This window comes from Bos javanicus, chromosome 24 (genome assembly GCF_032452875.1).
Source record: "Bos javanicus breed banteng chromosome 24, ARS-OSU_banteng_1.0, whole genome shotgun sequence".
In the NCBI taxonomy this organism is placed as follows: domain Eukaryota; kingdom Metazoa; phylum Chordata; class Mammalia; order Artiodactyla; family Bovidae; genus Bos; species Bos javanicus.
The window spans coordinates 34,199,690-34,222,354 of NC_083891.1; the positions used below are offsets into that span (position 1 = coordinate 34,199,690).

The 22,665-nt window shown below is 43.8% G+C and overlaps 1 protein-coding gene across 2 annotated transcripts in view; it reads right to left on the reverse strand.

Annotated features, from left to right (window-relative positions):
• Positions 1-2,185: 2,185 nt before the first annotated feature.
• The window catches only part of GATA6 (GATA binding protein 6), a 31,213-nt gene continuing 10,733 nt past the window's right edge, over positions 2,186-22,665 (reverse strand). For both annotated transcript variants that reach the window (XM_061399767.1, XM_061399768.1), the window contains exons 4-7: positions 22,344-22,469; positions 21,193-21,280; positions 20,997-21,100; positions 2,186-2,445 (exon numbers count right to left, since the gene is read on the reverse strand). In XM_061399767.1, the coding sequence (XP_061255751.1) occupies positions 2,278-2,445; positions 20,997-21,100; positions 21,193-21,280; positions 22,344-22,469 (486 nt within the window). In that variant the 3' untranslated portion in view covers positions 2,186-2,277. The remainder of the gene's footprint in view (positions 2,446-20,996; positions 21,101-21,192; positions 21,281-22,343; positions 22,470-22,665) is intronic.

The window sequence follows — 22,665 nt, forward strand, 5'->3', positions numbered from 1 at the left end:
CGCTTTAGTCACATCAGACTCTGCGACCCTATGGACTGTAGCCCACCAGGCTTCTCTGCCCGTGGGACTTCCCAGGCCAGATTATTGGAGCGGGTTGCCATTCCCTCCTCCAGGGGATCTTCCTGACCCAGGGATCAAACCCGCATCTCTTATGTCTCCTGCGTTGGCAGGCAGGTTCTTTAGTGCCACCATATGCCTTATGTTATGAGGAAAATGAAAGCTGGGTAGCTTATCCAAGGTCGCCAAGCTCTCCTTGCAGAGCAGGGACTTGAAACCTCGTGGTCTCACTCCAGACCTCACTCTCTTAAACACCATCCCAGCCCATCGTAGGGTATCAGGGTACAAGCTTCACTTCATTGACTTCACTGACTTCTCCCCACACACACACACATCCCAGGCCTGCATCTGGCTTCCAGCAACACCCCACCAAAAAGAAGACTCCCTTCTCCTGGTTCAGACTGGACCCCACAGACCGGCTGTAATCAGTACATGATTTACAAAGGTGTCATGTTTGGGGAGCCAAAATGAAAGGCTATCATTTTGTGTTGTGAAACAGCTGACCCATGCTGCAATGTAAAAAAAGAGAGGCTGCTCAAATCATTTTCTTTCTTCTGCTGAGTATAAAGACTTTAACTTCACGTGAGCTTGGAGATGTCACCACACTCTGTAAAAGGGAGGAACTAGGAAGGAATTCCTTCTGTCTCTGGGCCACAGAGTATACTTCATTCAGTGGAAAAGAAACTCTGGACTTTTTCAATGTTTTTAAGGCTTGATCCTAAACAGAATGCTTATTATCACAGATAGTGTCATATACTCCTGGGTCTTTTTCACTTATAAAATTGTCCTCGATGCAACGAAAGTGGAAACTTGACACCATGTGGCAACTTCAGGTATAAATCAAGGTATAAAACAGCTCCAAGAGGACAATTCATTGAAAGTCTGTAAGACCGTTTGCAAATATCACATGTGCTTGCTTTATATGAATGTCTATAGCCATACACAGTATCAAAATGAAACTATAAGGGAAGGAATTCACTGTACAGAAGACAAAACAATACCCTTTTTATTTTTAAAACTCTGGTGAAATAGGTTTCCATATGACATCCCATTTTTTAAAAATTAATGTAAACCAACCTGCCTGTGGGTTAGTCACACTATAGAGACTCCATCATGGTGTGTACAGATGCCTAAAGTATTTACAAATGTTATCTGTTAGGTAGTAAAGTTTTGTTGCCATTTTTCCAGCACATATTCCACAGTAAAATAAAGGGTGATACTGGTGTTCTTATACAAAAATTCTTAACAAGTGGATAAAGGCAATTTACCTGAGAGAAGATTTGTTCTTGAAATATTTTTTTCACAACTGGAAATATAGAAATGGGATGTAGTTGTAAAAGAAGCATAAGAATGTCTAAGTTTACATTTTCTTCTTTTAAATTATTTAAGTACCATTAAGTTAAAATGTTTACATTCATTATAAAAAATGTTGTTAAATCTTTTATGCAAATGATTTAACACTGATTGCTGCAACGCAAATTGCACTTTTTAAAAAAATTATTGTTTACATGGAAGAAAAATATCTTTTGTTTGCTACCCTGTTTACAAATTCGGACTGACTTCGGGTCAGTCGCACAATGTGAACTTTGAGAAACGTCAGTCACAGTGTATGTTACAGTTATGATGCAGTCCTGCAAACCGAGTGATATTTTTGAAGAGACCTCAAGAACCGACTCAGCCTCCGGAGGTGTGTACCAAACGAAGGATCTTCTCCATAAACGCACGGGAAATCAGGGAAGGGGGCTGTGGAAAAGGGGCGGAGAAATTCTGGAATAACCAAAACTGATCAGAAGAAGCACATGATTTGGGGCAATACACATAAAACTTTGGTTTAAAAATCTCTTTCGATATTCCACGGCAGGCAAGGCCCCGGTCGCAGTTCCGGTTTCAGCACATGGCACGATGGACATCCAATCCCCTGGCCGACCCAGAGACCAGCTGCCTGGAAGTGGCCACCATGGCCAGGGAGGCTGTGGGCTGCCCCAGTCCTTCCCTGGAGAGACGGAGCCTCTTCTCCCTGGGTCTTCAAGGCAGAGCCCCAGGGGCAAGGCAGAGCAAGCCTCTTGGGAGATTCATCTCTTTCAAATAAAGGCACAGAAATCATGTATCAGAGGAAGATGTCTGGTCAGCATCTTCGGCCCAGTCCGGACTGCTTGCCAAGAGGATCTGTGAAGGCGGTCCCACGGGCCGGCAGCGTCCTCCTCTGGTCCCCACGGCCACTCAGGCCAGGGCCAGGGCGCACCAGGAATCCTGCCTCACCGACGATGTGACTTCGGCCGGCGAGGCCAGGCTGACGCCGATGTACAGCCCGTCTTGACCTGAGTACTTGAGCTCGCTGTTCTCGGGGTTGGCACTGTCCCCGGCACCGGACATCACTGAGCCGCCTGCCTGGTGGAAGAGGGGGACGGAGAGAAGGGGAGAGACAGTTACCGATAAATGTGTCAGGCAGGGCTTCCCTCGTGGGGGCTCAGTGGTAAAGAATCCACCGCCAATGCAGGAGACGCGGGTTCAATTCCTGATCCAGGAAGATCCCACTTGCAGCGGAGCAACTAAGACTGTGTGCCTCAACTCCTGAGCCTGTGCTCTAGAGCCCAGGAGCCACAGCTACTGAAGCCCAGGTGCCCCAGAGCCTGTGTTCCATAGCAAGAAAAGCCACTGCAATGAGACGCCCAAGCACCGAGAGTAGAGAGGAGCCATTGCTCGCCACAACTATAGAAAAGCCATGCAGCAATGAAAAAAATAATAAAAAATATATTAAATTATTATTTTTTAAAAATATGTCAGGGACAGACAATTGAAATGGTAAACTAGCCAGCAGAGCTGCTGACTGGGCGGTGAGATGCCCTTGACCCAACCCTGGTGATTTCAGCTCTTAGAATCAGCCTCCTGCTCATGTTATTAACTCATGGCAGGAACCACCCAACAAGATTTGCGTGGACACAGGTAGAAAGGGGAACTGGAGGGAGGCTATTTGTAAAAAGTGCCAAATGCTCAGATCTCTGACAGTGAAACAAACCACACCACACAGGTCCACAGGCCCTAAGGATGCCCGCACACTCTAATCTCTGCAAAAGAGAAAGTGCAGAGTACTGCACGTGCACACACACACACACACACACACAGCAGAACCATGAGGCTCAGCAGTTCTATTAAAGTCTAAGAAGGAAAAGATACATAGTTCAGCAAGGCCTGATAAATGAAATTGTTGGGCACTGACTTCATGGAAAATTAACCCATGCATACACAGGCTTTAATTCTTCAAGAAGAACAGGTCATGTTTGAAGCAGGCCCCATGATAAAGAAAATGCTAGCATCTTATATGTGTCATTATCATGACAATTATTTCTTGAAGCAAAAGGTCATTTCTCTCAATTCATTCCTTCCATCCAAATTAAAAAAGTCAAATAGCAAACATGATATTATCTAGTAAAATCAAATCAAAATAACTAAAAGCATGTTTAGACCATGGTTTGAGAAAACAGTTGCATTTGGCTTTTTTTTTTTTTTAATTAACCAAATTCACATACTTTTAAATCACTTTGTCTTCCTTCTAAAGCACTGGAGTTGTTTAGTCATTAAGTCATGTCCAGCTCTTTTGGGATCCCATGGACTGTAGCTCACAAGGCTCCTCTGTCCATGGAATTTTTAAGGCAAGAATACTGGAGTGGGTTGCATTTCCTTCTCCAGGGGATCTTCCCAACCCAGGGATCAAACCCATGTCTCCTTCATTGTCAGGTGAATTCTTTCCCACTGAACCACCAGGGAAGCCTGGTATTTCTTCTGAACTTTCAGGGTTTCCATAAACTTCTGTATATATATATTTTTTAACACAGGTAGAACATCTTGCACTTTTCAAAGCATTTCTTTTTTATATTCACAAGCCCATTAAATCCTAAAACATCCATCTGTCTGGCCAAGTTGGTGTTACATCCACTTCAGAGAAACACAGGGCACCAGACACAGAACAAATGAATGGAAGTTTCCCAGAGGGTCCCTGACTCCACTCAGGGGCCTGGAAGTGGATGCAGTCTTACCCTCTCCTCTCTGGAGAAGATCTGGTTTGGTCTCGAATCCTCAGAATGACTGTATGGGACCGAGAGGCAGGACTGCAGGAAGTCCGATCATGGAACTTCCCCCCAGCTGGACAGACCAAAACTGGCCCTTCCACAGCTAACCAACCCTTCCCCTCCCTGACAAAAAATGAAGGTTTGTGAAAATCCAGCAACAGCACAACCCACCAAAACTTCTTTTTAAATAACATGAGCTTAAAGATGTAAACAAAGGGCTCTGGGTGCCTAAAAAAAGGAAGTTTCACAAACTCATTGAGATGTCTAATATTTAAAGTAGGTTCTTGTGAAATAGATGAAATAACCCTGTTAAACAAACTAAAGCTATGGATTTACATACACATACAAATATGGTGGCCTTCCCAGGTGGCTCAGAGGTAAGCAATCCAACTACAATGCAGGAGATGCTGGTTTGATCCCTGGATCCGGAAGATCTCCGGGAGGAGGGCATGGCAACCCACTCCAGCATTCTGGCCTGGAGAATTCCATGGACAGAGGAGCCGGGTGGGCTACAGTCCATGAGGTTGCAAAGAGTCAGACTGAAGCGACTGAGCATGCACAAATATGGTGATTCCTTTTAGAAAACTTCAGCTATAAGCAAGCTAACCATGGATCCAGACTTAACCCCCAAAGAAATACATAAAAGGATGCTATTCAATTATAAAAGGAGTCTTCATTTTAGAAAAGGGCTATCATACAACCAGTAGAGTGCGGTCCCTTGTACACAATTGTCATATCCAGCTTTATATTACCTACCTATTCTCTCCAAAAAGCATTTTCTTCGCATCTATCTGAGAAATCTGACTTCAGTGTTTTCTGGAATGGAGGGGTGCCTAGACTGGCCCAGGAAGCAGCTCACCTCAAATGACCAGACGTGCCGTGCTGTCACCACAAGTCACAACCAGCAACATTAGCAGGGCACATCAGAGCCAGACAGTGGGGCCATGAGCCCCAGAGACAGTTGTTCCCAGGTTGAGTGGGGAAACCAGGACAGATACACTCAAAAGTAAGACCGCTCAACAGCTGTCATGAGTTTATGACTGTCTGAGACAGGAAGGTGGAACGAGATGTCGGAAAAGGAATTGCAAAGAAAGGATACCTTGAGGACAGCTGCAGACAGCCTGCATGGTGGGACCAGCTTTGGCTTTCCAATTCTTCCCTGGTTTCAGCCACCCACCTCCTGAGCCTCCTCCTCAGGAAACCAGCCCTACCTCAAGTGTGTTCACGACAATTAAGTGAGCTAATGTTTGCAGACGCAGAATCCCTTGCCATGTTAAACATTCCTTCAAGGGAAGCTATTGTTGTGGGTGAGGAAAGGGTGTTCAAAATTGGAAGAATGCAGGATGTGGGGAGGCCTGCTCCAAGACAAGACGGCTGAAAGGGAAGGACATGAAGCAACGAGTCAGAAGAGGTTATGGGAGAGGGAAACTGTAAAGTCTGACCTAGAACTTTCTCAGTTTCCTCACCTGGAAAATAGAAATAAACAGGCAGCTACATCAGGAGATTGTTGCAAGGGTTAAATTAGAATATATAAAGAAAGCCCTTGTCTCTGACAATAGTCAAGACTGAGTGCGTGCATGCTACTATGAAAAGGTGTTAGTTGCTTAGCTGTGTCCAACTCTTTTCAACCCCATGGACCGTGGCCTCCCTGTAGAGGAACCTGGTGGGCTACAGTCCATGGACTTCTCCAGGCAAGAATACTGGAGTGGGCAGCCCATTCCTTCCTCCAGGGGAATCTTCCCAGCCCAGGGATCGAACCTCTATCTCCTGCATTGCAGGCAGATTCTTTACCATCTGAGCCACCAGGGAAGCCCTATGCTACTCTGAGAATTTTGTTATTGCGGTGAAGGAGCATGGACCTAATGGAATCTCCCCAATGTCATTCACCAGGCAATTTGCAGCCACGGATGGGTGGGAGCAACCCTAAGAACTCAGCTAGAGCTAAGTTCACTTCAACCAGGACATTATTCTAACCATCGATGACAGCTCTCCTCAGAAAGAAAGCCAGGCCCTCCTGCACCCTTTCAAAAGGCTCACTGGCCCTTTATCAAATAAGCTGCATTAAAGAAATATTAATACCCTGAATATTATTCTTACACGTGAACAACAGTCCTAAAAGCTACTATTGAAATGCTATTGTCTTCTTTGTTCAGACAAAAATGTTATATGGCAAGTTATATGGCAAGCAAATCCCAAATTACAGGGGTGATGTGCTCCTGAAAAAAATATCAACTCGTTTGAAATCAAAAGCAATATCTGTTACCTGTGAGAAAAAAAAATAAAATAAGTACTTGTGCCCAAGGTTTGAGAAACTTAATTTTTAAATGAGGATATACTATTTAAGGGCTTCCCTGGTAGCTCAGATGGTAAATAATCTGCCTGCAATGCAGGAGACCTGGGTTTCATCCCTGGGTCAGGAAGAGTCCCCTTGAGAAGGGAAAGGCAACCCACTCCAGTATTCTTGCCTGGAGAATCCCATGGACAGAGGAGCCTGGATGGCTACAGTCCATGGAGTCTCAAAGAGTCAGACACGACTGACTGACTATCACTTTCACTTATCACATACTATTTAAGCAAGGAATGTGGCAATGCACAGCATTTTTTTCCATGTCAATCATACCTCAATTTAAAAAAAACTGAAATTTTATGTTATGACACATAATGAGATTGTGATGAGATCAGATAGGATAGATAACGCCAGACCCCTCCATCCCTGATTGGCGGGGCTACACTCTGGCACTAGCCTTAGAAGGCAGTTAGCAGAACCCATCAAGAACTTTATACCTTTCTGAGTGCTGTAATTTCACTTCTGGAAATGGATTATAAGGAAAGAATTCAAAGGGAGGGAAAGACGCCCCACAGGAAGACATCCATTACAGGGTTATTATAATAGTGGAAACCATGGAAATAATCGAAATAATCTAATGTCTCATAATATGGAGACGGTTTGGGAAAGCAAGGGATATCCACTCAGTGAACAATTATGCAATTATTGAACCTAATAAGATCATGCAGCAAAATGGGAAAAATCCTGTAATGCAATGTTAATTGAAAAACCACAGGAAAGAAATTCTAAATAATTACAACTTATCCATGGGCATACACAGGTATTTCAAGAGAACCCAGGTGAGGAGGTGAGGGACCACCTGAGAGGGCCCAACCTATTATTAGCCATCTACAGCTTCCTTTTGAACATTTTAATGGAGTGGCACAGCGTAGTCTAACTCTGGGGAAGAGTGGAAGGTATCAGGTCTGGAAACACAAGACACCAGAGCTTGAGAAATGAGCCAGGCTGGACAGAGTCATAAAGTAGCATGAAAAACAGGGAGGAATCGGAATGGAGGGAGGATCAGAAGGGCCCACACACACCCTGAAGTCACCTCCACAACACCTGGCACAGACTGGAACCTGGCCAGTCATGCACGTGTGAAACGCAGCTTCAGGTACCTGAAAACATCACACAGAGTACACAGTTGGGCCCATCAGTACAACCTGAGCTCTTGAAACTGGCATCTAACTGCAGAAGAAGTCTAGAACTGGCATAACTCTCCTTCCTAAGAGACCTGGCTTGTCACGTTGTCATGTTAAGTATCTTCCCCTCACTGGAGATACGCAAGCTGCCTCTCAAAAAGCAGTTTATTATGTTTGCCTGTCGGAGGGATGGGGGAAGGGATAGTTAGGGAGTTTGGGATGGACATGTACACACTGCTATGTTTAAAATGGATAACCGACAGGGACCTCCTTTATAGCACAGGAGCTCTGCTCAGTGTTACGTGGCAGCCTGGATGGAAGGGAAGTTTGGAGGAGCATGGGTACATGTATGGCCGAGTCCCTTCACTGTTCACCTGAGACTATCACAACATTGTTAATCAGCTATGAAGGGGAAAGTCATTCAATTGTGTCCGACTCTTTGTGACCCCATTGACTATACGGTCCACGGAATTCTCCAGGCCAGAATACGGGAGTGGGTAGGCTTTCCCTTCTCCAGGGGATCCTCCCAACTCAGGAATCGAACTGAGGTCTCCTGCACTGCAGGCGGATTCTTTACCAGCTGAGCTACCAGGGAAGGCTCTATAATCGGCTATATGCCAAAACAAAGTAAAAAGTTTTAAAATAAAAGTTAAAAGGAAAAAGAGAGAGGGAATCAGTTCACTTTGGGGAGAAAATCAGAGATAACTTATTATGACCCTGGACCCAGTGCTCATGCACGCGCGCGCGCACACACACACACAGATAAGTATAACTGTCAACCAGTTAAGGTCTTCTCACATCTACTTAAATCCCTGAAAAGATCAGTATGCAGACATCTCGACATCTCAAAGCAGGCACGTCACTAACCTAAACCAGCCTAATCCCCCAAAAGTTCCTGAACAAAAGCAGGAGAGAGCACTCTGGACGCCCACAGCCGAGCCATCCTTCTTCCTCTGGGAGGCAGCCTGGCCAGCCCAGGTCCTGGCTCTTTCTCTGATCAAAGTGCAACCCGAGGGTGGAGCAGAAATCTGCTCTGTGTTTCCACTCCCAGCTTATCTGCCTCCACCCTCCCACAGACTGAAAATGGAGGCACTTCCTGTTGAAAGAATGTGTTATCAGCCCCGACCCAGGCCGGGCTTAGCACTGAAAAGCAGGCCAGGTCAGATGGGGGATCCAGAGCAACCAGCCGGACACCCCACCTCCTACAGGAATAAATTAATTTAGGGACAAGTAGCAGCTGCCGACGCGAACACGGAAAATCTCCCCTGGCCTGTGAGGCGACACAGTGATTTCTGGCTTACCCAGACTGTTTTCCCGTGAGAATAAGCCTTTGCTCATTTTCAGACACAGATCTGCAAAGTCGAGGATTTCTGACTCGGTGAGCTCCTCCAGTGGATGCCCAGAGGCATCTGACTCACACTGGGGCTCACCAGAACTTCCCTGGTGGCTCAGTCGATAAAGAGACCACCAGGAATGCAAGAGACCAGGGTTCAACCCCTGGGTTGGGAAGATCCCCTGGAGAAGGAAATGGCAACTCACTGCAGTGTTCTTGCCTGGAGAATCCCCACGGGCAGAGGAGCCTGGCGGGCTCCGAGGGGTCGCAAGAGTCAGACCCAACAACTGTGTCAGTTCTCTCTTTTCCTTTACTCGTCACATAATAGGCCCAGAGAAAGCCTCCTACGGTACTAAAGGAGCAGTCCTGGAAAGGTGACACATCAGAGCAAAGGCAATCCTTAGAAGACACAGCCTTTCCAGGAGACTTAGAGGTTCTCTGGCTTGTGAATTATAAATTTTGTTTTTGAGGAAGAAAACCAAAAAGGAATGGGCTGATCTGGAGAAACAAACCCAGCACCCCTGACAGGTTGGGGGAAGTGAGACAGAGCACAGGACTTTGAAGATGACCACACTGCCTCCTCAGCGTGGATTCAGGCTGTCAGCTTCCAGTGTCTGGTCTCTCCTTCCTACACCTCTAAGTAAGCTATGGTTACAGCTATTTCCTGGGCGAGGGGAAGCCAGCCACCCCTCACTGCTAAAGCTGTCTTCTCTTCTAGGGCTTCCCACGTGGCTCAGTGGTAAAGAGCCACTGAGCCAAGCACGAGACTGTGGATCCTTGGATCAGGAAGATCCCCTTGAGGAGGAAATGGCAACCCACTCCAGTATTCTTGCCTAGAAAATCCCCATGGGCAGAGGAGCCTGGCAGCTACAGTCCACGGGGTCGCAGAGTGGGGCACGACTCAGCGACTAAACAATAATGCAGGTAGATGGAAGAGATGTGGGTTCGATCCCTGGGTTGGGAAGATCCCCTGGAGGAGGGCACAGCAACCTACCGCAGCATTCTTGCCTGAAGAATCTCATGGACAGAGGAGCCTGGTGGGCTACAGCCCATAGAGTTGCAAAGAGTCAGACACAAATAGAGCCACTTAGCCCAGACTGCTTTCATAACCTCTAGGTTAGACCCTGTGGTGCTTCACAGCAGCCTTCCTCAAAAGAAGAAGAAGAAAGAAAAACTAAGTGTATGTTTCAGCAAAAGTAGAAATACCTTCAGATAAACCTTAACTTCCATGGTCATTTCAGTTTGGATGGAGGGAAGAGGGGCCAGACACAAAGTGACCCAGCTGACGGTTGCGGAGGTAACACGAGGAAGCTACACAAACACGCACAGGTTCTGTCTCCACCAGGATGTGTGAAAGCCATCCATGGCGACAAAACCGCGAATTCTCCCACAACTGCTCAACAAAGCTCAAGAAGAGAGGGTCACGGTCACCTCAGCCGATGACCCAACTCAGTGTTTCACAGAAGAGTTTATTTCTTTGTCGTTTAGCAAACAAATTCCTTAATGAGAAGGGTTCATCAGCCACCCCCCTGAGCCCTCTTCCCCCTTCCGGGCCTGAACTGGCCGGGTTACATCCATAGGCTAGACGCTGCTATTTTTAAGGAGGAAAAGAATTCTTCTATAGACACACTCTACTCTGGGCGAAGAAGCAAACTGTTTTACACATCCGTACACACAAACAGCAAGCATGTTGTGATGAAGGCGTGGCCCCAAGTTTACAAGGACCCTGGGTTTATCAGTAAGAGCCCGATATACTGAAAAAGTTCCTTCATTTTTTTTCCCCATAGCTTCCAGAATATGTTACGGAAAAATCCAAACTATCTTTTTGGCCAAACTTGTACAAATCTAAATTGCAGGGGAGAAAGGGTTTGTCCCACAACTTGAAGTCACTGGCCTCCTGAAGAAAAGGTTTATCTTCTGAAATGAACCAAAATGGATGACTTTAGTCAAATTCAATGGTAAAAGATCCAGTGGCAAGATAAAAAGCCTGGTGGATCAGGATGTTAACTTTTAAAAATTAGCTATAGGAGCTTGGATGAGCCCCCTGCTCTGGTCTATCTCCGCTAGACAAAATGGACAGCAGTCCATGCACCCAGCAATGTTGACAAGAAAGCATTATGGAAAAAAAAAAAAAAGTAAGCAAGCATTATGAAACTGCTAAGAATCACAACAAATGAAAAATCGTTGCTATCAGGGAAATAAAAGTATTTAAACACAGTTACTTTGTTAACATAATAGCTTTATGTCTCTAAATTCCCTCCATGAAGAAAGTAAAGATTTATGTCTAATGTCTTGGGATGGAAAAAAAAATGCCATGCAAATAAAGCACATCACTATCAATTTCCAAGGTCATATTTAAACAGTGCTAGTCTTCTTGAGCTTCAAAGCTGTCTGTAGGCATCTCCCACTTATGCTACACTCTATTCCTAAGGACCAGATGGTGGGAATTATTTTTCCCCTTTAGTAGAGGGAGGAAAACAGGGGCTTTACAAAACCTTGGCAGCTCGCTATAGTCACACACAGAGCTGGAGCTAGCGCCTGGCTGCCTGACTGTGTCCTTCCAGCTGTTAATCCGTGAACCCAGAGAATAAATTTCAGACCATACTCAGGCTCCACCATGAATCAGATGACTAAACATAATGAGAGCTTTCAATTACAAGTATTGTTTCCCTGGTGGTTCAGTAGCAAGGGATCCGCAAGCGATGCAGAAGACGTAGGAGACCAGAGTTCAATCCCTGGGTCGGGAAGATTCCCTGGAGGAGGGCATAGCAATGCACTCCAGTTATGGATACAGGAGCCTGACGGGCTACAGACCATGGGGTCGCAGAGTCGGACACAACTGAAGCGACTGAGCACTTGTTCACATGCTGTGTTTAACAGGATAAAAATATGATTCTGGAGCGTGTGCACCAGCTCTGCTAAAACCATGCCATGCTAACAGCTACCAAAAGGGGCCGTACACCAAGTAAATTATCATTTAAACATCGTCAAGTAATGACTTGGAATTGTTTACTCAAAAGCCTCCAAATATCTGTTATTTGTTCAAATCTTTCTTAAAATCTAGGGTGAATAAAATCATCTCTTTTCGCTTCAGCTCACAAACGCTTGAGTACTTGCCCTGATGTGGTAGGTAGCCGAATCATGAATGATCGCCTGTGTCAAGACCTGTCTTTGGAGATGCTTTTTAAAATTATTCAAATTTCAGAGAAAATTAACAAATTGGTCTAAACACAGAGCTAACAGATTGTATTTAATTCATATCCATTAGATCTTCATATTGCTAGTAACTCTTTTGGCAGACACCCATGAAATGCATAATAAATTACTTTTTGTTCCAGTAAAGGAATTCATTTTCTTCGAAGATTCATTTAGCAATAACATTTCAGGGCACCCTAAGCCAGATTTCTTAAATTTGGCTGTGTTTTCCCGTAACATTATTTCATGTTTTGTGACAATTTTGTATATTCTTATAGAGGCAGAAGAAAAAAAAATCACAGAGTATCTGTAATCTGCAAAGAAAAGTTGTGTTCTGAGATGAATCCATCTAACTTGAGGCCATAACAAAAAGGCGACACCCAACCCACACTATTCTTTACCTAGCATTCTAGCTTTCAGATTGTGACAATGAGTCACTTATTAAACAAACCACAGTCCTGTGATAAATTGGGTGGACACATAGGTTACAAACTATTTAAAGAAGGAAACAGCTTTACTGTTTCCTAACAGACATACAGACTCATTGGATATCAGTGTAGTAAGTGTATTTCTAACCACCATCCTCCTCAGGACACAAACACACAAGAAAAAAAAAGAAAAAGAAAAAACGGGAAGTCTAGAAAAGGCCCTCAAATCAAAATGAAACTATGCAAACTCCACATGCTTCCACGTTCCTTGCCAGGGTGACGTGTGACTTTCTCAGTGAAGGCCAATGTGGTCAGACAGGAACGTGAGTGAGTTATTAGAAGGGGCTGTGAAAGAAGAAAAGAAAGGGAGCCTGGCACGTAAGGAGCGTGAAGATAAAATGCCAACAAAATATTTATGTTCATGGCTTGCAGCAAGTGGCGAGTGGTATATTAATAACTGCGATGATGGGCCGACTCCCTGGGAGCGGTGGGAGACGTCGGCTCCAGCCCCGGCTGCAAGGCGGGCTTGTCTTGTGACCTTATGGAGTCACTCCGGATCCTGGTTTACAAATGAGCCGCTCATAACACCTAAGTGCAACTCTCTCCCAGACCCTTGTGCGAGATTAATGCCTTTTTAACTCTTTTTATTCATTTAGAGAAAAAAAAATATCTTGGACTATAAACTCTTGGGTGGGGGAAATGGACGCTTGCCTCTTTAAGAAATGCTTTTTAATGATTTTATAAAAATTAAATTGAAGGCAATTTGCATATTCTGCAAGTTCCAACTCACTTGGCACTCGCTAAGCACAGGTTTAAATCCCACTTCAAACGGATTTTGGTACCTTGATCTTGTATTTCATATTTTAAGGGAGACTTTTTACCATCATATTAAGCATGTCAACAACAGTAAACATGCTTACCTATTGTTTTTTTCCTATTACCCAGCTAACAAAGCCCTAGAAATGCAATGGGCTTTATTGATAAGTATATTTACAAGAAAATGTATACAATATAGCTTATATATTTGGTCATGAGCAAATCACTTCTATGGTGCTATTCTCCTAGCTGTACCATCAGCCAAAACTAACCAAAATTAATCATATTTCTTTAAGAAAATGCCATTTCTTCCCTCTAAAGATTTCAACAGCGCGTATACTATCACATATGAATTCAGTGTGCTGTAGTGGTAAAAACACTGACTCTGGATCTGCCAGGCCTGGATCCAATTCCAAGCCCGTCTCTTAATCTGATACACAACCCTGGACCTATTACTGAGTGTCACTCCCCAAATTAGAAAATAGAAAAAGATACCTCATTTGTACAGTGATAATTGGGAATAAAAAAGATACATAAACAACTGGAACATAAAAGGTACTTGGCAGAAGTTAGTCTCCTGCCTTCCTACATCCCACAATCTTACAAACGAGAAAGTACAAGAAACAGAGAAAACTCAAAGCAACCAGCATGATGATTAATCCACTAACACCCGATTCCTGAGTGCCCTAAAGGTGTGTGTGGAACATTCAATGTAAGAGTTAAGCAGGAACTTTGGCCCCCACTTCAGCAGCCTCTTAAATCTTCTCTTTCTGACACGTGAAGTCCTCTGAGTGAAAGCAACTCCAACTGTATGTAGGTCCTTCGTGAATGTTCCTTTCAGCTATCTAACCACTATAAAGATAATTAATAATAATAGAAGCTATAATTGTGTAACCAATCATTATGTCGGGTAAATCCAAAGTGATTCAACTACGCAGGGGAAAAGACAGTGGAATATAAAACTTACTAATAAAGAAAGAAGCTACGTGACTCAAGGGATGTTTTCCCGTTTTCATCATAGAATGCAAATATTAACATATAAAATAAAATCCATAAAAAGAATATAAAATATTAACTTGCCAAGTACCTAACCTTTCTTCAGAGGCCTTATAAAGACATCCAGACAGCCCAAGAAATGTCAGTCCCTAAATCACTACACCTCATCTACGAGCACTTAAGCACTTAACTCTTTCAAACCACTTCTAGCATGAGATTTAGCACCATGCAGCCCAGAGGTATTGCTTCTGACAAGGTCATTGCATAAAGCTGTTACCAAGGAGAGGCTGCAGGGAAGAGTCTCCCCAGGCAGACCGCCTCCCTGAGGTTACACGAGGCAGGAACTGAGATACCTATTCAGCACAGAGAAACTGACCAATGAGCAAGGCCCACCCAAAGGCAGAGAACCAGGCAGAGAGGAATCTGAGGTGCGATCCCCGTGTCTCAGTCTAAGGACGCCTGCCTCTCTCCCAGGAAGCCCTCTATCACCAACCACCAACCACAAAGTGAGGAAATGAATCCCTATCACCAACACACCCTCCCTAATAGTCTCCATTCTGAAGGGTCACCTGGAACCATCTTGCCCCCAAGGAGCCCCTAGGGACCAAGAAACTAAACATTCTAAGTTTTAAGGTCAGGACACATCACAAATTTCGAGGAGGGAGTTTTCCTTTGTAACTGCGAGAGGAAAACCCTGCTTGTAAAATGTACAAAAAAGGATCATGCAAGCATTTGTTTACATCAATTATCAAAACATGCCCAGTTCAGGATGGTTTAATTGTCAGACTGTAACTACATGGTTGATGAGAAACCACAGTAAGTATTAGAGAATGTCCACCATTTAGAAATGAATTTAGTATGGACCCTACCTAAGGCTTAATATGGACTTGAAAGCAGTTTGAAATATCTGCCTTCCACCTGATTGATCCATCTCATCTCCTGCTGTTGGCTTTTTACACCCTAAGCTCAGCCATACTGAATTCCTAAAACTGTGCCGTTGAAGAATCATAGCTACCCATGCTCTTCTTCTTCCTGGAGGCCTCGATCCCAATTTTTCCCCTACAAAAATCCTCCACAACTAATTCAGATTTCCTCTCCTCTGTGAAGCTGTTTCCAACCCTGTAGTCGGAATTCACGGCTCCCTACTTTTGACTTCTACTTCGTTGTTCATTTATAGCTTTTTCAAATCTCATCTGTCTGTACATACGTGCTCCCATCACTACCACCACATTATGAACAATTCAATGTCTGGAACCTTGTTTCACTACATGAAAAAAGTGTCACCCCAGCACAATGTTCCTTCAATAGAACAAGGACTGCAAGGCAAGGGCTACTCAGATAGAGTTTGTGTTTATTTCAACATTATGTGTTCAATGATGACTTCAACATTATATTTGCACTATTAATATAAATTTAAGTAGACTTTAACTTTTTAAAATAATCATCAACAGAACTACTTTCAGGCGGGCAAAATATGTACAGTGATTTCTTATTCTCATTGTCTTATTGTTCATCTTCGCACCAAATTAATCCTCCCTGTCCCAAAGAAAATTGAGAAATACCCTTTATCTAGAAATTGGGGGATGAGTTATAAACATATGGCACAAGCATATGTATAATATATACACACACACACTTTATGTATGTGAGTACATATCCAAAGTATCTTCCAGTTTTATAAATTTTTAGTTACAAGTCCTAAGAGGGATAGGAATCTACAGAGGCTACTTGTTAAATCTTATTTGGGAATTGCTGAAACAAAATGTTATCATATTTGTCTAATAACAATAACAACAAATACCATAAAAATACAACTCAAGAAATGGAATTCAGTGAAAGATTTAAATATTCATATAATCTACAGAGAACACAAATGGCAAAGAAAATCTGATGTCTATTCAGGTCCACTAAAGACTCATTTTTCAGAAAATTTACAGATATAAGATTTTACACTGAATAAAAAAACTACTCTGGGGAAATTTAAGTTCCAAAGTCACAAAATTAATCAACGTATCAAAAATTAAGTTCAACACATTTCTCAACCCAAAGAATTCCATACAAGAAATTGATTCTAAAATTATGGTCAACACAGAAAAAAATAAGGAAAAGAAAAATGAAAGATAATATGGTCTAGTGAATAATAAGTGTTATATAAATGAAAGCAAATAAATCATTTATTGCAATCACTTTTCAAAAATTCTAAAAGGAACAAGACAGGGGTTATTTTACTACCAGGCTGCACGGCAGCAGCAACAGGTTTTCCTGTTTTCATAAAGGAGACAAACTGCCCTCCCTCCACCTCCCAAACCACACCACATGGGCACAGCCTGCAACAGAGAAACTGAGTTCTAAGGGAGCCAGGTCAGCGAGCCGATGACCATGAGAAGGAATGAGACAGAAGTCCAGTTAAAACACAACGGAGCATCACTTCTCAGCCTTTTGGCTAAGATCAAGTGTAAAACACAAAGGAGCAACAGAAAGCTAAGACATGCCAAAAAGTCAACAGCACGAAGCTTCAGAGCAGCGCAAAAATGATTCTCCTGTCTCTCCCCCTAGAATATTCCGGTCCAGCCGCATCTGCTCAGGTACCAGGTCCTGAGAGGCCCACCGCTGAATGTGCCCACAGGCAGGGACCTTGGAACGTAAAGAAAGAAGTCCTCTAGGACTGCCTGCTGGTCATCTCCAGCAGCTGATTCCTCAGACGGGAATTAACACAATCAGTCTGATAGGTCTCTTCTCAAAGACCTGACTTCTCTGCTTTAATTCACGATCCTTAAGGAAGGCAGGAGAAGCAGGTATGTAGCCACTGACGTCTCTAAGTAGAGCACGTGACCCGTTGCCTTGTTCCATTAGGAACGTGCCCGTGATCACCCTTCGTTCTGGAGTTTGGCTGTCCCTATTAAACTAGGACTTCCCTGCAGGACTAATTTCCACCCCACCAGTCACAGGGGCCACTGGAGATCCACGGTGCGGACTCATCACCACAGGAGGTTTAAGGGTCAAGCCAAAGAAGGAACCCTGTGCTACAGACCAGATATACCTTTGCTACGGGGATATAGCAACATCCCCTTTACCCACAGCACTCACAAAATCCTATAAGCAGTCGGTCACAACAACAGCTGTCCTCCAACATCATAAACTGAGACCTAAGTGGGAACATGTCACATCTTTGTCAACACAACCGCCTTTCACAAATGCTTCTGCCAGCTGCTCACAGATAACACCTCCAGCAGACTCTTCATGGCACCTCCGCTGCCACAGTGGCCACGCGCACGCAGACCCGGTCAGCCCAGGAGGGTCAAGGGACCAACAAGAACACACCCTGGTGCTCATGGGGCACCACTGAGTCGGCTTCAGTTATCCTTGGAGGGGACACGTTCCATAAGGCGGCCAGCAGGTTGGCTTCTGCCAAGTAAGCCTGCGTCCGCTAACGGCCCCGTCAAGAGGGCACCAAGGACTCAGCCCAGTGTTCCCCGATGGGCTGGCCGTCGGGGAACACCCAGGAGCCCAGGTGCCAGCCCTGGCCGGGGAGGGATGGGTCCTTGGAGGGAGGAGGGGATGATGGGCCATCCTCTCTACACCCCCACCCCACCCCGACCCCCCGCCCCCGGCTCTGGGAAGAGCTGTCAGGACGAATTTCTGAGGCCACCTGGGCTCGGAGAACTGCTCTGTCTGGGGCTCGCACGGCTGTCTCCCATGGAAGCTGCCCGGGCTCCAGGAGCGATGGGGACCTTATAGGGAACTGCTCTCCAACTCCCCCAGTCTCTAAAGTACTTTGTTTTTTTTTTTTCTTTAATACTAAAATCCCCTTGCGTCCTGACTGCTAGTGGGAAACTGAGCCTTCCTCTGACGGCACTGGCCAGCCAGCCACCCCCAGGAAGCAGGCTCCCGAGTGAGACAGATGCCGAGATACCAAGGCTGCCTTGGGACCAGCCTCCGGATTCCCAAGGTCCCACTTCCAGGCATGCCCAGGCTAAATCCTGTCACCGCCTTTGCACAGTTCCTCCCCTGGAGGGCAAAATTGATTGGACTTGCAAAGAGTCAATTTTGAATTTTTACATCACAGAACCAGCACGTGAGCAAAACAGATTCCACTCACCATGTTTCTAAAGCCTATTGTAGGGCAAATATCTCTATTTCTGTGCCATTTATCATTCAAATTTAGCTTTTGCCTCACTAAGCTTGGACTGTAGCACTGACAAAAGTGAGCTGGAGCAGGCAGTAACCCATTTTTCAGCCAGTAGAGATAGACCACTGAGGCTGAAATCGTAGCTGGTCCCTCAATGATTTGGAAAATCAGAACACTGTTTTACCTCACGTAAGCCCCATAATTGTGGAGAAGGCAATGGCACCCCACTCCAGTACTCTTGCCTGGAAAATCCCATGGATGGAGGAGCCTGGTGGGCTGCAGTCCATGGGGTCGCTAAGAGTCGGACATGACTGAGCGACTTCACTTTCACTTCCCACTTTCATGCTTTGGAGAAGGAAATGGCAACCCACTCCAGTGTTCTTGCCTGGAGAATCCCAGGGACGGGGGAACCTGGTGGGCTGCCGTCTATGGGGTCGCAAAGAGTCGGACACGACTGAAGCTACTTAGCAGCAGCAGCAGTAGCAAGCCCCATAATTGGCTTCCATGGCAGTTTAGATGGTAAAGAATCTGCCTGCAATGCAGGAGACCTGGGTTTGACCCCTGGGTCAGGAAGATCCTCTGGAGAAAGGAATAGATACCCACTCCAGGATTCTTGCCTGGGAAATATCATGGGCAGAGGAGCCTGGCGGACTACAGTCTATGGGTCACAGAGTAGGACACGACTGAGTGACTAACACACTTTCAAGCTACATAATTGCTTCTGAGGACTTAGGGCTTAATAAAGGAAATTTTAAAATAATATCGATCTTTTCATTTCCTTACAAGTAACTTCTATTTACCACTTTAGACCCTTTAAGTTACACCTTAGCCTCTTGTAAGAAAAAAAAAAAAAAGTCCTTCAGCAGCATTCACCTTTATGAAGGTTATAAAGGCAAGAATGTTCTTTAAGAACATGTGTCTGCAACAAATAACAACAGCAAAAGCTTTTTCCATTTTGAAACTCTGAACATGTTTCTTGTTCATTAAAGAACCTCCCTCCCCTATAAAAAGAGCTTGAATTGGAGGATAAAGAAAATATCAAATATAGTTTAAAGCAGTTTAAAAACAGATTACTTTAATGTTTAATTTTTGTTAGTTTAAGGCAGCAAAAATACCAGCTCCAAGGTTCCCAGTTCAAAGACACCTCGGGGGCAGTGGTTTCAATTTCACCTGCGGTGATTGTTCAAAAACACAAATTTCCAAGCCCCACCCCTAGAGACTCTGACTCAGAAAATCCAGGGTGGAGCCCAGGAATCTGTAGTATTTCAAAGTACCCCAAATAAAGCAAAAATCAACGGAAAAAAGAATTACTAAGTAGGGATTTTAATGCTAATGTTTCATCCTAAACTAGTCTCAGTGTAATCCTCACCCGGGGCACTCCGGGAAAACCTACCGCCCCGGGCCCGCCTGCATCTCTGAGGGCCAGGGTGCGGCCAGGTCATTTTTAAAGGGCATTCCAGGTAAATCTGGGAAACCCTAGAGTGGGAAAGTGCTCTTCACTTGAGAAAAAAACTGAGTTTCAATCATGGCTTTACTGAAACTAAGTCTGAGATCTGCACCAAAACTCAGGCATCCTCGTAGGGGTGTGAATCTCTCACAAACCCAGTTGCTCACAGGCTGACCACAAGGCTGAAATAAGCCTGGGTACAATCAAGGAACATTATAAGAAGGCAAGGCTGCCCAGCCCAGCAGAGGACCAGCAGTTAGGTGAAGATCAGTGAATACAGCAGCATGTGGCTCATGGTGATGACGTTTTGCTTTGGGTAGATGATTTCCAAAAAAAAGAGAAAAAGGGAAAGAAGGAAGAGAAGAAGAGAACAGAAAAGGCTGGAGTCAATAAGATTTGTTGTTGTTTAGTTGCTCAGTTGACTCTTTTGCAATCCCATGGATTATAGCCCACCAGATTTCTCCGTCCCTGGGATTTTCCAGTCAGGAATATTGGAGTTGGTTGCCATTTCCTTCTCCAGGGGATCTTCCCAACCCAGGGATCAAACCTGCAGCTCCTGCGTCTATTGGCAGGCAGATTCTTTACCACTGAGCCACCAGGGAAGACGTTGATAAGATAAGCAAAAGCAATTTAAATGTCATGGGCATTGGGAAATATAAAACCATTGAGCTGTGCCTGATCTACACTAGAAATATATAGATATATAGATATACATACATATGTACGTATACACACACACACATATATAAACTCAGATAAAAACCTGGAAATAAAACAATTTAAAGCACTTCAAACCCAAACTTCTTGCTTTTACTTAGGTTAATTCAACCATAAAAAAATGATATAGATCTTAATTAAGAGGTTTGTAAAGTACTTAAGTTTGTCATTTTGTTGACATTTAAATGTAATTTCCTCTAAAAACTATTCTTAGGTATCAGCTAACTAAACTGAACTGTTGGTTTAGATTATTGTACTACCAGATAAGATAAAATTGGAGATAATATACAGGAGAGCAACTCACTAGCTGAGAAATAGTCTATGCTGTTTTAACACTTACCCCTGAGGCTGCCGGTTGTGTGGTGGGGGAAGTATTTTTGCTGCAGTCATCTGCGTTAGAAGAGGTGGAAGTTGGAGTCATGGGAACAGAATTATTGCTATTACCTGTAACGGTCAAAATTAACCTCATAAATATACATATACTCTACTAAGGCTGGCAAATATTTTACAGTCAAACAGCATTTTCTTATATTTACCAGAGCAAGCTTTTGACTTATTTATGTTCTTAGGTTTTCGTTTCCTGGTTTGAATTCCCTCTTTTTTCATAGCAAGCGGTCGAGGCACCTAAAAAATTTTTCACATAAGACATAAGTTTAATAAATATTATACTGCAGAAAAACCAAACTAACTAAAGACTGAATGTCAGTACTGAAAGCCCTCATTTAAAAGAACTTGGCATAAATTTCAATCCAATTTTTATACACACTTCATAGATTCCAGCTACACAAAGACTACACTTTCCCCATCAAATGCAAAGATTCCTCCAGAGGGGGGAAAAAATGGGGTAATTTGCCAGGTAGAATCTCTTCCCTCAACTTAATGTTTATTGTTTTAAACAACTTTTAATTACAGAGTGAAACCACCGAATTACATATTTTTATTTCAAAGAGATCGTGAATTCTTCTTTCTACATATACCAAGGTTATTTTTCTTTTTAAAGTTGGCATATTTTATAATATCTTGTGCTATGCTTAAAATGCAACATCTTTTTAACTAGAGCTATCCAATGTTATGACTCTTCTGTATAGATGTATTTGACTGCATTCACATTTTTAAGCTATAAACTAGTTAGTGTCCATTTCTAGTAGGTTCCATGCTTTCTTCTTTTTATGTGTACAGCTTTTTAAAATACACACACTACTATATACAAAATAGATAACAAAGAGACCTGCTGTATAGCACAGGGAACTATACTTAACATTCTTTAATAACTTAAGAGGGAAAAGAATCTGAAAAAGAATATACACACACATATGGATCACTGAATCACTTGCTGTACATCTGAAACAACATTATAAATCAACTAGACTTCAATTTTACAGTTTTTTTAAAAAAAGATTACTACCATCTTATCAGTTCTAAAATGCACATTTCCCACGTTTTTGTGTTTCTACAATCTGGATGTCTGGCTATGGACGTGTATAAGTTTAACTGGCATCATTTTTTGTTTCTTACCGGTATGATAATAGTTCTAGAATAATTAACAGACCCCTAGATTCACAAACGTGCGTATACAAAAATCAGATCCTTCACCTCCATGCCCTCTCCCCTGCTGATTTTTTTAAGCTGAGACTGAGTACAAACGAGACACTGAAGGTGTATACACAGAGCAGAGTAGGTGGCGCACCCCATGGAGCTTCATGTAGAGTCCACAGGCATTGCACACAGGCTCGCCCTCGGCGTTTCTGCGCCACAAAGTGGTGGTCGTGGTGTGACAGTTGGCGCAGGACAATCCAAGCCGCCGGGAGGAAGGCTAGAAAGCAGCACAAGAGAGTGGACAGACGTAAGTGCTTTTCACATATATGCTACACACGTCAACGTGTCGTGTCCCTGCCAGCAACAAGCATGTACCTGGTTATTATAAATAAGCAGTCCCCCTTGAGGGAAAAAAAAAACCCTTGAAGTGTAATTAGGTTGACCTTCCTGGACCAAAGTGTGCCCATCTAATA